The sequence below is a fragment of the Manis javanica genome, chromosome 11, assembly GCF_040802235.1.
Source record: "Manis javanica isolate MJ-LG chromosome 11, MJ_LKY, whole genome shotgun sequence".
Lineage (NCBI taxonomy): Eukaryota > Metazoa > Chordata > Mammalia > Pholidota > Manidae > Manis > Manis javanica.
Window position 1 is genome coordinate 93,405,763 of NC_133166.1, and position 18,057 is coordinate 93,423,819.

The window sequence follows — 18,057 nt, forward strand, 5'->3', positions numbered from 1 at the left end:
CCTCATAAGAAATGATTTGTTGTTAAAATGCAAACCTGAATTAGAGGTACTAAAGAGCAGAATTAATACTACATAAAAATAAAATCAGGGATGTGGTGTATAAACTTGAGAATTTCTTTAAGAATTTTGACAAAAGAACTGAGTTGAAAAATGTGATTTTTAAATAGAAATAAAAACAGAGAATAGAACTTTAAGATTTATAGGTATATAGCATGTATATAGGTATATAGATATATAGCAAAGACAACTGAAAGTAAAGAAATAGTCAAAGATACAATAGAAGAAAAATATCTCAGGGAGAGAAAATTTTTTCCTGGGTGAGCAAATCAAGCAAAGTCAATGAAGGGAGAACATTATCTAGATACATCCTGGCTGAAATTTCAAATTATTAGTATGAGGGAAAAAAACTGCCCAAGTATACCGACTAAACCAATACATTGTAAAAAGAGGGATATCATCAGATCACTGTCAGAATTCTCAGGTATGCTAAAGGCTATAAAATAATTCAGTGGATATCTGACTTATTTTAGCTCTGAGGGTTTGAACACATTCCCTGATTTGAGGAGGAATTCTTTATTGTGGGGAGAAAACAAATGAGATCAGGTAATTCCCTTTCTTTATCTTCTTGCAGGTCAGATGACCATAAGTCAGTTACTCAGATGCTCCGGGTGGGACTTGAACTCTTGTTAAGACCATAGACACTTAAAAGACTTTAAGGTTGGCAGCATCATGGAATTTTGAGACTAGCAGTAGCAGAAGCAAATATCCCAGTTACCCTTTTCTATCATTCTAGTTTCCCTTGGTGACTGTTAGGCTCATTATCAATTTACCAGAAGTCTTGAGAAGAAATGTTGATCTCAGAAACTGTGGCTCTTTGGATCAGTCACACTAATCAGCATGAGAGAATGTGAATGGGTTGATATGCTTATATCATTATGAGAATTCCTCACTATGGAGATAATGGTATAGACACAGGAAACTCCTCCGAAAAGGGACTCCCTCAAGCAGGGCTTACTTACCCCAAGACTCAAAAGTCCATGTATGCAAACATATAAACAAACAAACAAATGGAAGCCATCTGTGATTATGCTAGGTGGTAAAAATAAACGAAATTGGTATATACAAAAGTGTGAATATGAAATTCCTTGCTTTGTTTGGGGGCATTGGAAGTATAAGTGACATTTTAAGGACTTATGCTTTTCTGTACTTGAAAGTATTTATAGGAATAGGTAATTTAAAAATTTTGTGTAACTAGAATTTAAAGATCTTTGAAAAATACATGAATTTTGTTGGATGATTGAATTACAGATGGGTAATAGGTTTTCTTTCATTTACTATGTAACCTATAAATTTGCTTTATCACTCATTTAATCAACATACAATTAAGAAAGTAAGATAATTTACAATCATGTATTTAAAATAATGAAGTTATAATTAAGAAAGTAAATAAGAAATAGTGTAAAAATAAGGAATAATCAAGAAAATAAGTTAAGAAATGCCTCTCAAAAAGTGTCAATTAGAATGTTTAACAATACAAAATGTGCACTTGAAAGCTTAAGGGTCTAGATTTTATAGGACTGTAGTACAGAATCAGCTGTTTTAAATCCTTTCTGAATGAAAGTGAGGTAAAAAAGGAATAAATGCCAAATTTCAATTGATAATTAGTTTTTCTTATACTGAAAGCCCATGAAAACCCCTTTTCAAGATTTTCACAGGAATGAATTTTGATCTATAGAAATTTGTGTCTGTGTTTGAGTTACAAAAACTTATTTTTATTAATTCATCTCTTATAGACATTTCAGCACAGCAAAGTTTTGCTAGTTAAGCATTTCATTTTTGGAGGCTGATCTGAGACACAATGGCTCTTTTAAATATTAGTGCCATTTTGCAGATTTCATTTAGGTGGAATGGAATCATCTGCTTAAACTGAAAATCCCCAAATCTTGCTGTCCAAAGCTAATTTTACTCACTGCCTTGGTTATTTGATGTCCCAGTATGAATCAGCACAAATAAATAGGATGCTCTATTAGAATACTGGCTTTTTTGGCCTTCTGTAATAGGGATCTAATAAAGAATGAGTTGGTGGCTTTTAGAATTGAAGAAAAATATTACAGTGAAGGTTTACATAAGTATTTACTGCAATAATATCCAAGGAATATGTAGTTTTCCTATAGAAATATTTACTTACCTAATTTCTTTCTATGGTGACTGTAAACATTATGAAGGGTGAAGTTTAATATTGACTTACTTTATCTGGTGAATATAATTTACTGACTTAATAGTTAGGGGATTCTGTTATAAAACAATGCAATTCCATGCAAAAAATTATATAAATGATTATCATACATTTCATTTTTTTTTGTCTTTCATTCAAATCATTTAAGTGCAATGTAAATATTAGATGACTTATTTCCCTAAAGCTTGGAAGAGAGAACTACTATTAAAATGTTTTAAAATGGAAGTTATACAGAAAGGTTAAGGAATTAGACATTTACACTGTGAAAGGAAAATAAAGGGATGTGATGACCGAACAAATATTTCAAGTCTATAAGACATTGTTATAGAGAAGCTGCATGTACCAAGAACATTTTCATTTACAGCAAAAATAGGCCATGAGAAAATTTGTATTAAGCCAAACCTGATGGATTTTAGTGAGCTAGAGGGACAGATGTTCAGGTGCTGGAGAGGTTAAATGCTGAACTGTGGTAGCTGGGAAAAAATACTCATTTTCACAGGGAAAGATACTACTGGAAGAGAGAGAACAGATGAGGAATCAGCAAATACTTCAACCCACTAAATTATTCAAATGCAGCTACAAACATTTAAAAATTTTTTAGTGTTCATGGCACGCATTATGTCATTTAACCTTCACAAACTGTGTTATTTTTTGTATTGTGTTTTGCCCATAAAGTAGAATCTTTGAAATGTTAGTGACTTGCCCTGGATTACAAAGCTAGAAAGTGGCAGATCCCAGATCTGAACTAGGCCTCCCCGTCTTTTTTGCACTGTATATAAAAATGCGTTATTAGCAGGCCTCAGGTACAGGTAAGTCATGGGAAATGTAAAAAGAGAAAGTATATAAAGGGCTTTTGGGTACAGGTAGAAAAGTGACAGTACTGAATTTAACTAAACAAACAGAAAAGGTGCAAGTGGCCACAGGTTGCTGTTGCATGAGTAAAGAGTCTCTGGAAATCTCAGCATTGTGTGTCATGTTGATTTAGAGAAATCACTGCTTCGTTTTAATTCCCTGTTCCTCCCTTACTTCTTCCTTCTCTGCAGACTTAATAGAGTAAACCAGGTAGATTGCAAACAGTTTAGTGAATTCTTTGACTGAGTTCTGGTAGAGTAGCTGCTAAGGAACTATCTAGAGGAGAGAGAGAACTTTAAATATGCTACTAAAACAAGCACACAGAGGAAATGCAAGATGAGAGACTGTAAGCTCCGTTAAGACAGGGCCCAGTTTTCTTCAGTTTTGTGTCCTTAGAGCCTGACACAATATTTAGCACACAGTATTGTGTGCATGCATGTCCGTGGGAAGACTGAATGAGGAGTATTTAGATAAGGAACTTTTGCCAAGTCTGAAAAATACTTACATCATAGCATGTGCTAAAAAATTACTTGATTCAAATTCCCCCTAAATATCTATTCATGTTTGTTTGAGTTATTATTTTATAAATCAATTACTCAAAAATAAATCCTGTTTCCAAAGACAATGTCTGTAATAGAGGAAAACCTAATAACTTACTATTTTTATATATGGAGAAGGGAGTGTGCTTTTGGCTATTATGAATAAAAACTGAATTAGAGTTAATACTACAAAGTAGGTATATTATTGCACCTTCAGAAACTAATGATATGTTAGGAGCTTTAGTTATTGAGAGTGCAAAACTGGTAATCTTTACAATGATTGAGTCTTCATTATTTTCCCATCTAACTCATAGTATGTCATAGGTATACTTTTTTCCATAATAATGAAACAAATACTGAAACACATGAAGTGCCTTGACTTAAAACATATTACTGCAAAGGGTCAGAGTTGGTATCTTGTTTTTTCACTTGTATACACATTTATTCATTCATTCATGTATCCAACAAAAATTTAAGGGTCAGACATTATGCTCCTTGCTGAGGATATAACATTCAGTCTTAGTGTTGTACATTCTGTGGGTTTGGACACACGTGTGATGACATGTACCCATCATTATAGTGTTCTTCTCTTATTAACTGAATTTCAAACCACATTGGTGCTCGGGTGTGGAATTTTTTGCAAATCCAGCATGTTAACTGTCAAGATTTAGTCCTGCCTCTGTGTTTTATTGCCAATGCACCACCTACTGGTAAATAAGTGTATCAGCAACCTTCTTGCTGAGATTTCATAGACCTCTCTAGGCCAGCACTTCAGAGACCGTTCTGTAATGATGGAGATGTGTATCTGCCTGTATTACATGTACCCATGTGATAGCTACTAGCTGTAAGTGGCCTTTGAGCTCTTGAAATATGGCTAGTGCATCTAAGGAAATGGTTTTGAAATTTGACTTAGTTTTAGATAATTTTAGTTTGAATTTTAAATACACACATGGCTAGTGGCTACGATACTGGACGACACAGTTCCAGTCTTTTCCAGAGCAAAAAGAACAAGAGCAGGATTCTTAGGAAATGTATTGAAACTGCCATGTAGATCAACCGCTATCATAATTCATTTGAGTTATTGCCATTCAGGAATAATTCTACCATTTTGGAAAAGTAGCCATATTTCCACTGATGAGATATCATTTGGAAATGTTTGATTCCATATTTTTGGGATTACAGTGAACTTTGCCTCTTGTCCCCAGGTAACTCATCTCTCTTTTTTGTTGTTTTTGTGTGTTAGATTGGTTGGATTTCAGTTTTCATCAGGTGTTCTTTGGAAAGAATCCCTGGCCGATTATTCAAACTCTCTGATAGGCATGGAAAAACGTAAAAATGCTAAAATATACTCCATTGACATTTCTACTCATTGAAAGTTATGGAAGAGTTAAGTGAGCAAGTACATCTGTCCACTATAAATTATTCTTTGTGGACGAAACTTTTTTACTCTGTTGTGCAAGCTTCGTGCTTAAAAGTTTGTTACCACCACAGCTAGTTTAGTTCCCTGGTCAGAAAAAGAAGTCATGCATTTTCAAACAATCTCAACATGTTTTAAATAAAATGACTGAGCTAAATAAATCTGTTGGGATAGGACATAACTGTTGGGATAGGACATAACTAATCATTATAATTCTCATTTACATAATGGTAGTCATTATGTAACTTTTTAAAGTTAGCTTTTTCCAGTAAATACAAATATTTAGTAGAAAGGCCAGAGATGTTGTAAAATACATTTTATAGGCTGTACCCTTCAAAAAAAATTAGGTTCAATAAATAAATACTAATTATTTTCCAGTTTCTCATGTAGCATTGCTTCGTATTAGATCATCCAACATTTTAGGGGAATATATTATCTACAGCGAAAATTATATTCAAGAACAGCTGTAAACCAGTTCTATTACATTTTCAGAAATACAAGTGAGTTAGGTAGTTGGGCTGAATGTAGGTTTTAGCTGTCTTCAAAATGAGGATATTTACTTAAATTTTATTGTGAGAACTCAAGTAACTAAAGAAACAATATTGAAAACTAGTCAATGGAGTATCTTTCTTCTTATCAAAATCTTAATTCCTCATTACATAAAACTATCACTAGGAACATTAAGCAGCTTGGGAATCTTCCATCATAGAGATCAGTTGACAGCCTTGAGATGCTTTTCTCAAAAATGTAATTTAATGCCTTCTTAAACAGCAATTGACAATTGGTTGCTCTACTGAGTTCATTTTGGGCACAAATCCTTTTGGAGGGAGGGGAATAAAAGCTTCTAAAACTTTATGACCCTACTTCTTTTGAACGCTGAACATTATTGAGATAAAAATCCTTTCGTGGCTGATTCTGTTTATTTAAGTGTTTTTTTTTTTTTTTTTTTTTTTTTGAGAGGGCATCTCTCATATTTATTGATCAAATGGTTGTTAACAACAATAAAATTCAGTATAGGGGGGTCAATGCTCAATGTACAATCATTAATCCATCTCAAGCCTAATTCTCGTCAGTCTCCAATCTTCTGAAGCATAACGAACAAGTTCTTACATGGTGAACGAATTCTTACATGGTGAACAGTACAAGGGCATTCATCACAGAAACTTTCGGTTTTGATCATGCAATATGACCTATAAACCATCAGGTCAAATATGAATATTCATTTGATTTTTGTACTTGATTTATATGTTGATCCCACATTTCTCCTATTATTATTATTATTTTTATTTTTAATAAAATGCTGAAGTGGTAGGTAGATGCAAGATAAAGGTAGAAAACATAGTTTAGTGCTGTAAGAAGGCAAATGTAGATGATCAGATGATCAGGTGTGTGCCTATGGACTAAGTATTAATCCAGGCTAGACAAGGGCAGCAAGACATCCACGGATGCAGAAGATTTCTCTCAAAGCAGGGGGGGTGAGGTTCTGAGCCTCACCTCTGTTGATCCCCAAATTCTCACCTGATGGCCCCCCTGCGACTGTGCCTGTCTTAGGTTGTTCCTCCCTTGAGGAATCTTACCCGTCTCTGGCTAACCAGTCATCTTCCGGGGCCATACAGGGAAATGTAAAGTTGGTAAGTGAGAGAGAAGCCATATTGTTTGCAAAGGTTAGCTTTTTACTTCTTTGCAGATTTATGCCCTGTGGCTTCTATGCCCAGCACTTGTCTCGAGGTATCTTTACCACCTGGAGGAATTATGATACTCGGTAAATTCGATATGAGGCACGATATTTAAGTGTTTTTTAATGAGAGCACTAGACCAGGAGTCGGGGTGGTGGGGTCTGTTTTCAGGAACTGTGCCTTACTCTTCTCCCTCTGTGATCTTTTCCCCAGACCACACCAACACAGGGTATACATTTTTAAAATTGAATTTCCGATGTCCCTTTTATCACTTCTCATTACTTGGTAAAAGACATGTGTTAGGGATGCATTCTCTATGGGCTGATGCCAGAATCAGGATTCCTAGCAATGCCGATAGGGGTCGGTGTGAATGAGCTAATGTGGTCTAAAGAGTCCAGCAGGAATTGCCCCAGATGAAATGACAGTGTCAGGCCTCAGCGGCCCCCCACTTTCCCTCTGCGTGGTTACTTCAGTGCTTCGCTGTCTCTCAAATCACTCCCTTCCCTCTCATCTCAGCTGGCATCACACTCATCCCCTTCGTATGTCACATGCCTAAACTATTAAAATCCTTTTTGTATGGGCTTCCTTTCTTCCAGTTTTGTTCCCTCACTCTAATCCACTCCAATCTTGCTGAATTTTCCTTAAATAGTGCTTTCAATGTCCACCCATTCAAAACCTTTCTGTGATTTCCTAATTAATCCAGAATAAAATTGATAATTCTCTGTCCTCCAGAAAACACTTTCATAATACTTTTCATAATGCTTACAGCCTTTTATCTTCAACCTTTATTCTCATAAGATAATGTACGGAGAACAAAAAGAAAAATGTTTCCTCTCAATATATGAGTACTATTTACTTTAAAAGACTCAGATATTCATGTCTTATCCTTTGCTCATGTTTCCCTAATATTTAAACTTGCTATTAAGGCTTTGCCTCCAGTTATGAATTGAAAGTAGAGAAACTGTCACATTAATTAGTTTGTGCCATAAAATATTGCTGATGTTGCTGACATTTATACGTCAGAGTAGTAGTGTCAGTCAGATTATTTTCGGTATTTGTGTGTGAGTTTTGAATTTTCTTACTACTGAATTTCTCAAAAGGATGGATCAGTACACTCTCATTCTGACTTTAGCCTTCTAACTTTCCGATGGCCACTGAACATTTTCTTTGCCAAGCTCCACATCCACCATACCCTCACTGGATTCCCATTTCCTGGTGCTTTCACTCTACCACCGCTCTGTTACTTCCCATCCCTCTGTGATTTGCCCCACCCCACCTCTCATTACCAGAGTCACTGAGGCATCCTGCCTGCCTCCAAATTACATTATTCCCATTCTGGTTCTATGACTTAGCCCATAGAGCTCTATTGTACTAACATTCTTTATTCTTTGTGAATAAATCCTACCTATAATGTGAAGCTCCTCTCATAAACCACCTCTTCTCTGAATATTGTTGGTCTCTGTTCTGTTCTCCTGTGCAACTTTTATTTATTTTGTCACACAATCTTGCACTTAATCACGATCAATTTCATCTGTCTAGCTGTTTCCCCCTATGATTTGTATTGTGAGCTAATTACTGAAACCCCCCCTCTTTTTAACCATAGTGTCTTGCACAAAGATACAAATGCACCCAGTAGATGTATATTCTTTAGTTGCTGAATGGGCCTCAAAATACAAATGATATGGGGGAGATTTGGATCACTAACCTTATCTTTCATGGTTCCATGTTAATGTCAATGGGCTTATTTGGATCACATCGACAATTTTAGATTTCATTATATAAGTGCTTTCTTTTACAGTTCTAGTACATGCAAGCATATGACCACTTATATTTAAAACCAAATTTTATAGCAAAATCTGATAATTATCTCATGAAAAATGTATAGAGATGTTATTTTTACAGTACTGTTTAAATTAGTTCACCTGCTTTAAAAATTATATCATGTGAGTAAATAGGCTAAAGCAGTTTATCACTTTTAAGGTGATACAGTGGCTGCTAAGTTTTAAGATGCTCCTACTAGTCAGGCCTAAGAGTAAGTTAGAATGAGTGGGGTGGTATTCATTTATATGGTATGAGTTTAATGTCTTATTTAACACAGACTATCTTACTATTTATGTAGGAATAGAAAAAAATAGATTCCATCAGCTACTTTTTTATGCGGAGTATTTTTAAAGCTGAAAATGAATAGAGCATACTCATGGTTCATCTTCCTGGAACTATGAAATTTTCAGAGCTGGTTACATTTGAGGATATTCAGCGTATAGCTGACGTTTCCTCCACAACCACATGCTGCCCTATGGATATCAAAGAGCCAGGCAAAGCCTCCTTTTCTCCTTCATGTTCTGTCTGTATGAGCATTAGAAGTATTAATTTGTCTTCATGGTGTCGGGAGAGAATGGATATCTGTCACTAATTAGCCCATGTCACCAGAGAGAATATTGCAGTAAGAAAGGAAATATTTCTTAGGATGATTGATGAAGTCTCTAATGATCAGAATTACTTCACTAAGTATGAAATTGATATTATCATAACCATATGCACACTACATCATCATAATTATTTTTAATATATGCCAGGTGACATGTATTAGCATGTTTTCCTCTGTCAGTAAAATATGGAAAAACTAAATGTATCCATTTTTATTGAAATTTGTAATAAATCTTGAATATCGAGAAACATCTCAAATTTCAGAAGAATCAAGTAAGATTAATAAGAATTATTTATTAGTAGGATGTGATTGAAATAGAATATGCAAGTGTGAGAATTGTGATCATGTTTCGTTTGTAAATGTTTAGGTTATACAAAATACACACATATATATATGTATTATATATGTAGAAAAAATATATATATATTTTTAATACTATAAAACTCATTTAGTCATTCTTTGTCAGAGTTTACCATAAAATGGAATATAATAATAGCAAAAATCACATAGTGCCTGCTATGTGCCAGGAATTTTTCTAGTGTGTTACATACATTAATTTAGCTAATTTGGATTAATGCTGTGATTTAGGTACTATTATTATCCTCATTAGGTATAGACCAGACACCATGGATTGTTTAAACATTTTGAGTTTCCTTATCCATAAAAATGACAATATTAATCCATAGGGTTTATTGTGGAAAATCAATGATGAGTCTAGAGTTAGATACCTGGCACAAAATGTCACTCATTTACTTTTGCTTACCTTCCTATTTCAATGAACTGACTGCTCAAAAGAGATTTAGTTCCTAATTGTGCATACTGTGCTTTTTTATACATTATTCTGAGATCTTTGATGTTATAAAATGTCTGAAATACAGTAGGTACTCAATAAATGCTTGTTGTATGAAAGAATGAAAACACAGAGAATTTTTCCCAAGTACTCTAAACTATATCAGTGCTGAAAAATATTTTAAATTGTTGCTTAGATAATTTGAAGCATTACCATTGCCTGATTAATTCGTTGATGATAATGAAATCATCTTGAAGACCAAGTCCTTAGGCCTTATCTTTGAGAATGTCCTACCAGAAGCATAACAGCAATAAATTAGACCCAGCTGATGAGGAAATATGCCACTTGCATGCGACAGTGGTCCTGGAGATTTCCAAGAGTGAAGTGAAATTTTATCTTCTTTGTAGGCAGAGCAATGGCTGTTTTCACAGCCATTCATAATTCATTTTGCCAGGCTTACCATTCATAGTGTGTTAAGACACTTAAGTCTTAAAGTAGTGTTTATTTTTTTATTTTTAGTACCATAATCTATGTTTAACTCTTTTAAGTCATTGGTGAGAAATTATAAAAACATGTATTTTGCTTTTGTTATGATTAAGATGCAAAGAATGAATCAATGCCTTAATACCTAACAGAGTGCCATATTCCCATTGCTTTACTTCATGAAAGACAAGTTGTATTTTATGATGCTGCTGCTGATGGGAAGAGTGCTGATGGTAATGGTGTCACCTTTCCATGACTGTGGTGGTGAAATGAAATTGAAAACCAACTAAGAATGGATGACTTCTCCCCAGAACCTAAAATTGGACGCTGGCCTTTGATGGGATTGAACTATCGTTCTCCAATTCCTTGTTTTTACTCCATTAAAACTACTTTACTAAAACAAGGGGAGCTTATTTCTCGGAGTTAAAAATAAGATCTAACAGTTGAGATAATTATAGTGAGGTCTATTACATCGTTGTTTTACCTAATCAGACAAAGACGGGATCATTCTGGACACTCATTCAACTTTTATTTGGTGGAAATCCAATTTTGCTTCCCTATGTTTGTTCATGTCCTTTCTGATTTTCTTATCGTCAGTGGAAATAATTCTTTCTGGGCAATGGGAAGTTTCTCACCTTCTGTGGGATGATATCATCCCATCTGTATGTTGCACACAGACTTATTCTGTGACCCTGAAGCAGCACCCTACATCCAGACTTCATTTGAGAAGTGACCTCTTAGCTCTCTGCATCCTGATTTTGGCAGCTGACACTTATTGTCACTTTGATATCTGAATTACAGAGCCTACCCTGGGACTCTTGCTAGGCAAGATGCCGAGCCTATTTTGGCAGAGTACATTGGAAGGCACCCTGTTTAGACAAAAATCCTGAGAGCTGCTCAATCTTTGTAGCAATCCTGTAGTGATATGAGCTAGACACAAGAAACATTTTATTTTAGGAAGATGGAACTGAATAAATGGGGAGTATTCAATAATTCCAAAAGAGAAAGAAGTGCTCATTTTTTTCCACACATGCCCTGAAGATTGTCTGCACAACTCCCACAGCATGTGTAGTCTTCTAGTATTTCAGAATTGATGGACTCCAGATGGAATCACAATCTGAACTTACTGGCCACCGCCAGTCTGTCTTTGACCTTAAGCATTTCTCCAGCCCTATGTTCACCCAGAAGAATCCATGGAATAATGAGACGATCAACTAAGTCCACAGCCTGAAAAAAAAAACTTTTAATTTCAAAGACAATCATAATGTAAATAGGAAAAAAAAGGGGGGGCGGTGGAGTAAGCTGCTAGCAATTAGACCTAATGAGGTTTATTAAATTGTATAGCTGCCCGGTCTAGCAGTACCCCTTGTCTCTCTTTCAAACTTACTGGGATTCCTCAGACTAGTTTTTCTTAGTGAAACAACCACAATTTGCAGGCTAACTTACAGTAAAGATAATTATAAATATATCCCGATCTAAGTGACAAATTGAATTTCTCAGTTTCATTTATAGTAAAAACCCAAATAAATGGAAAGGTGACACCATGTCTGTTCAGCTCAACAGTTAGCACACAGCCTGGAGCATAATAATTGTGCAAAAAAGATATGGAATGAATAAATTAACTTTTATTAATGTGCATGACATCTATTTTAAACACCATGGAAATGAATTTATTTTCATTTATCTTACTGAGTGGGAGTAATTTACACTAAGAAAATTATTAGTATTTTTGATAGTAACTTCTTTGAAGTTCAGTTCTTACCCTGTAGCCATTAGATGTAAAACATGGAATTAATTAGGCCAGATATATCAATATCCCAATTATCTTTGAGAATTTTTATATCCTTTTTGATAATAAATGCCTGCTTTAATATTTCATTTTCAGAAGTCTTTTTTCTACCATAGAAGTCAAATGCAATAGAACTTGGAATAGTTGATATTTTCTGTTAAGCTGGCGTCCTGTGAATCCATGGGCATTGAGGCAAATGATCAATATAGCAGGACCTTGAGAGGCTGGCAGGAATAAAATTTCTCTAAGCCAAGTTACAGTTTAGAAATAACCTGTGTTCCATGAATAGTTTTACATGTCAGTAACATACGAGGAATATTAAATACTGTAGAAGATAATGGAATATGAAATACATTGCCTCCACTTCAACACATTTGTAATCTAGTAAGAGGAGGAAAAGCAACTCAAACAAAGCAGGCAGAAGTAAGGACAAGTTGTGGTTCCAAATCTGTGTTCACTATATAGAAAGAGGCAAAAGGTCCTATATAGAAACTTGGCCTGAAAACAGGTTTTTATTAGCATTGAAATTATCAGTGAGAAGTCAGTCGGTGGTCAGCTGGTAGAACAAAGTAGCAAGGGGCCACACGGCAATCAGTGGAGACAGATAACATGACACCGGAACAAATGTGTTCTGCTCTCAAAGAAAATTGACTCCCCCTGCTTGGTTTTTTACTGCACTGATCTGGCAAGATAGTGATAAGGGTCACCCAAAGAGCCCCTTCTGACCAGGGTTTTGGGGCCCCAAGGGTGCAGCTGCGTGCATGTGGTGCTGGAGTGGCTGCAGCGGGAGCTCTGGCCAAAGCTGACTGCCATGCTGCTGCTGTTCATGCAGCTGAGTCCGACCACCAGGTTCTGAGCCAAGACACCCTGTTGTGCATTCTGCTTCCTGGTCTCCACCGTGGCTGGGGGCCTCTGCACGCAGTGGAGAGCATGAGCATCATCAGTCGCTTTATCCAGTCCTGCAAGTTCACTCATAGCCTTCCTTTTGAGAGAAAGGGCTGCTGGAAGCTGTAGGTGGACCACCCCCGTGGCATCAGTTCTAACCACTAGAGCATCCCGGACATTATGCGCCTCATGGTGGCCCCAAGCACTGCATGCAGATTGCCAGGCGCCTGATCATGTACCAGAGCATCTTCTTCATCAGCTGGCTGTGCTCCAGGACCATCGTGACGGTCACGGTCAACATGAGCCAGCGCAAAGTGTAGATCAAAGCTGAGGGCTGCAGAAGGACAATGGGGGCTACTCCCTTTCAGGGAAAGTGCCTTCTCCCGGTGCTCCAGGCCCAGGTGCCCCTTACCCCGTGGTGTACTCCACCTCTCCTTCTACAACTCCAAAGCCTCTCACTTCAGGAATGGTCAGGTGGTGGTGCCGGATGCTGTCCCCACCAGTGGCTTCACAGTGGCTGCTGTCCTCAAGCTCATGGGCATCTGCCACCAGGCCATGAGGACTGCCTTCTTCCACATGTCCAAGACACCCTGGGGGAACAGAGCCCTGCAGGACCTGACTAGAGAAGGACAGAGGACTCCCACCGTCCCACCAACTGCCGGAAATCACGTGTTCTTCTGCTGCGGCTCCCCTGGTTTTCATTCAGACCCAGGAGGGGGAGGCCCCTTCCTACCACTGGCCTCAGATCCAAGCCCTTAATGTCCCTCAAAGGAGAATAAGCTGGATGCTCCCCAAGCTCCGAGAATAGGGCCTCACCTGCTCTCATGCCTCCAGGATCCAGGAGGAGGAACTGGCCCAGGAGCCTGTGAACTGTCAGGGCTGGGCTGAGCAGTGAGGTCTCTGGAGGAATGGCCGGAGGTGAGGCCCTCTGCCCTTCCGCTCTGGGCCTGCCAGAGAGAGGGGCGATGTCCAGGGTCCCGGCCACAGCCTGCCTCAGCTCTCAGGGAGAGGAGAGGCTGGGGAAGTGGGTGTGCTGGACCCATGTAGGCTACCTAGTCTCATGCCACCAAGGCCACAGGGAGGCAGAGAGCTGGGTCTGCTGTTCTTGCCAGGCTTGGGAAGCAAGCCTGCTTAATTGGTGCTGCCACTCGGTCATTATTTTTTATAAACGAACTCTTAGAAGTGCAAAAAGAAATAAAAAATAATTTTTTAAGAAGGTGTGTTGGTGAGAAGTCTACAAATCCCCTGCCAGAAAAGCTCCTCACAGGGTAAACTGGCATTTCAGTATATGTTTCTTCTTCTTTGCAGAACCACCCAAAGTCACTGTCATGCCCAAGAATCAGTCTTTCACAGGAGGGTCTGAGGTGTCCATCATGTGCTCTGCAACAGGTTATCCCAAACCAAAGATCACTTGGACCATTAATGATGTGTTTATCATGGGGTCACACAGGTACTGGGTTTGTATCATGTTCTTTGTTTTTGCTGAGTGAGAAAATTCGTTGAAATTTCTGAACAAAACCCATCTGGCTTAATCACTAAGGTTATGAGAGATTGGACCAAAATCCACAGTTTTAGATTGTTCTAAATAGGCCAGGAAATGGCAGTGAGACAATATAGGTGAACGTTCGGAGTTTGAGGGTCTTAAGTCTCCACTGCATAGCTGGGACCAAGTGCTTCTTGATACTTTGTGTCACAAGCATAACACAATGACACTTGGTTTATCTTGAATAATCGAAATGAGGATGATGCACTTCCTGTGGGGTAAAGCACTGTGTAGTTTTAACTAATCTGTTAAATCTGTGGTCCTGGGATTTAACAGGAGAGAAAGGGAGAGGCAAAGGACAGAACAGTCGCTCCAAAGTGTGTGCAGACATTCACTGCGACTCCTGAACACCCTCCCCTGCCTCACTGAGGGGTATCTTATTCTGCTGGATGCTTTTAAAAGATATTGTGCCCTTTCATGCTCAAAGAGTATAATGAAAATGTGGAACTATAAACAATGAAGTTTCCAGCTATGGGGCTTCCAGTATTCTGGGTTTGGCATGCGAAGGGCTGCGTATAAGCCAGATTCTGTTCCTAGACTCATCCCTGACTCCTGTGTGACATGAAGCAGTGTGTCTCTCAGGTTTTCATTTGAGGAACCGTTTAGCACAGCAGTCCACACAAAGCAAGATTGTCTGTGTGCACATTCCACTTCTTCCGTTTGTTAACTCTGACTTGGGGCAAGTTGTATAACCTCTTTGCTCATTTGCACAACAGAGAAAATAATAGTATCTAATTTATTAGGGCATTTGAAGATTTAAAGCAATAAATGTGAATCTCCTAGGGCAGTCCCTGGCACATAACAAGAGCTGGATATGCAACATCTATGACAATTTTTCTACTTATGGAAAATTAAATAAAAACTGGGAAATTCTTCTTTTTAGAGATACTAATTTTAGCCTTTGACTGCAACTATTTTTCTGCAGTTAGACATGAATATCCTTAAAACCACATAGAAATTCATTTTGATGATGTCAATCGTTTCTGCAATCAGCACCAAAAATATAACTAAAACATTTGAAGATACTTGAAAGGAAGTGCTGTATACAGCTCCTCGATACTATGCCTAGAGTGTTTTCAATTTTATTTTCTTTTTTTCCATAGGTATAGGATGACCTCAGAAGGTACTTTATTTATCAAAAATGCAGTTCCCAAAGATGCAGGTGTCTATGGTTGCCTGGCAAGTAATTCAGCTGGAACAGATAAACAAACTTCTATCCTCAGATACATTGGCAAGTATAACTAGTTTAAAAGGCAATTAATATAGGATGGATATCCTATCAAACAATGTAAAAGTACTTTTCTGAAAATTACTAGGAATGAACTATCCCATGTCTTATAATTCATTATTCATTTCACACACTGATTAAGGCAAATATTATAATTAATTTAAAAGCTCAGGCAGTGAATAGCTTCATTAGGCAACAGAAATCAAGGAAGCCTCCAGATTTTGGAGGAGTTCCAAATTGTCCACCAAGTGCTATTCCCTTCACAGTTCATCTGTTCTCTGCAGCATTTCACTTACAAATTAATGAATTCTGTATATTCTCCAGTTTATATCAGCTTCCGTTTTGTATTTTCTACTTACATTCAAAACTGTGTCATAATTAAATACTCATAACATTTCTGTCATTTGTCTAGATATTACTTTTGCTTTTTATCTTCAGCCTTTCCTCTACAAACACAAATGTTTATTTGAGATACAGTTCATGACAATTATTAATATAATAATTGTATAATAGACTATATAATCTTATCGATTTTAAAATATAGTCTTACATATTCTAATAATATAGGAAAGAATACACTATATTTTTTAATTTGGTCTTTCCTACAGAAATAAAGGCATTGAATGCTCAATGTTAGTTTGAAAATTGTGAATAATTAATGACTAGCAATGTACCCTTTCATTCATTCTTATTTGCTGTTCATAGGAAGTTAGTAAAATTGGTTGTGGAGGGGCAGGGGGTACAAGAACCACAGTAAAGATTGAGAATTGTACCTGGCTTGTATAGATGATGGAGGTAACTCAAGTGTCATGAATTTTGGGCCTGAAAGCCTGGGAAGAAGTGGTCTCATTTATAGAAAAGAAGAATGTGCATGGAGAATAAGTTTAGAAGGAAAAGTGGGCTCAGATTTAGAGAAAACAATTAAATGTTCACAGAATACCCAGGCAGAGAGGGAACAGGCAGTTGGGGATACAGAAAGGGTGAAATAGATTCTGCACTGCAGAAAGGAATTTTGGTTCATTCACGAAGAAGCCAAAATATTCAAGCCATTTATCTAACTTATTAACCCCCCTGCCAAATATGCAAAATGCTATACTAGAGATTGTGAAATGTAAAATTTTTAAATGTATGTTATGAAGTCCTTATTTTCAAGAGTTTGCATAATGGAAGTGGGTATACATGAAGAAATACAATAAGGTTGACTGACACATACTACAGTGGGAGGTTGGTGGAGGGAAAGATTCATTCTGACTAGGGAATTGCAAAGATTTCTCAAAGGAGACAGAATTTAAGCTCAGTCTGGAAGGATGAGTGGGATCTGAAAAGTTGCGGCAATCAGCATTTCAGGCTGAGGAAACAGCTTTAGCAAAAGCAGGAAGATGGAAGGAAATAGAGAGTGTTTTGGACCACCACTAATTTAGGGTAAGGCAGTAATGGAGGGTAAGATTAAGCAGAAAGACATACACAGATTTATAATTTTTGAAAGCCAAATTAGGGAATTATGAAATGAAGTCAGTGAAGGTTTTCTAGCAGAGCATTAACATGATCTTTGAGAAGCTAACTCTTGGCTTCGTTTAAAACTACTTCAATGGAAGTTAGAAAGTCCTAAGATGTCCAGTTAAAAAAAGGAATATGTGAGTGAACTAACGCAGTAGACAAGGGGGCCAAGCAGGTAGAGTTAAAGAAAGAAACTTAGAGAATGCCTACTCGCATCAAAGGGAAAAGAAAATCAGAACTGGGGTGTTCTACTTTTTAGAGATATTAATTTTAGCCTTTGACTGCAACTACTTTTCTGCAGTTAGACATGAATATCCTTAAAACCACATAGAAAATGCTGTAACAAATTTATCTGCAATTGTATGTCCTGAAGTCTTAATTTAACCAAGTCAGTCTTATCATCATAGCTCTTTTGATTTTGTTTTTATTACATCATCCTGTTTTCTGTTCCTTTAGTATTATTTCTATAGGATGTGTTCAGCTTCCCAAGATTTTTCTTTCCTTATTTTCTTTTCATATATATATATATATATATATATATATATATATATATATATATATATATATATACCTCTTTTTTCAGAAAGACCTTTCAATTAATTTCCTAAATTTTTTGGACTCTCTTATCAGAATTACTTTTGCTTAATATCCTTTTTATTTGGCCTTAATAAATGATCTTTTCACCACACACATG

General features: G+C 36.9%; 1 protein-coding gene across 8 annotated transcripts in view; it reads left to right on the top strand.

The window, feature by feature from the left end:
- The window catches only part of HMCN1 (hemicentin 1), a 416,593-nt gene that overhangs the window by 186,359 nt on the left and 212,177 nt on the right, over positions 1-18,057 (top strand). For 7 of the 8 annotated variants that reach the window (XR_012122845.1, XR_012122846.1, XM_073216906.1 and 4 more), the window contains 2 exons: positions 14,404-14,545; positions 15,742-15,869. Coding sequence is in view for 6 of the 8 variants with exons in the window: in XM_073216906.1 (XP_073073007.1) it covers positions 14,404-14,545; positions 15,742-15,869 (270 nt within the window). In the remaining 2 variants the exon portion in view is untranslated. Of the gene's footprint in view, positions 1-14,403; positions 14,553-15,741; positions 15,870-18,057 lie in introns of all 8 variants that reach the window. The other variant, XM_073216910.1, reaches the window with a different exon arrangement.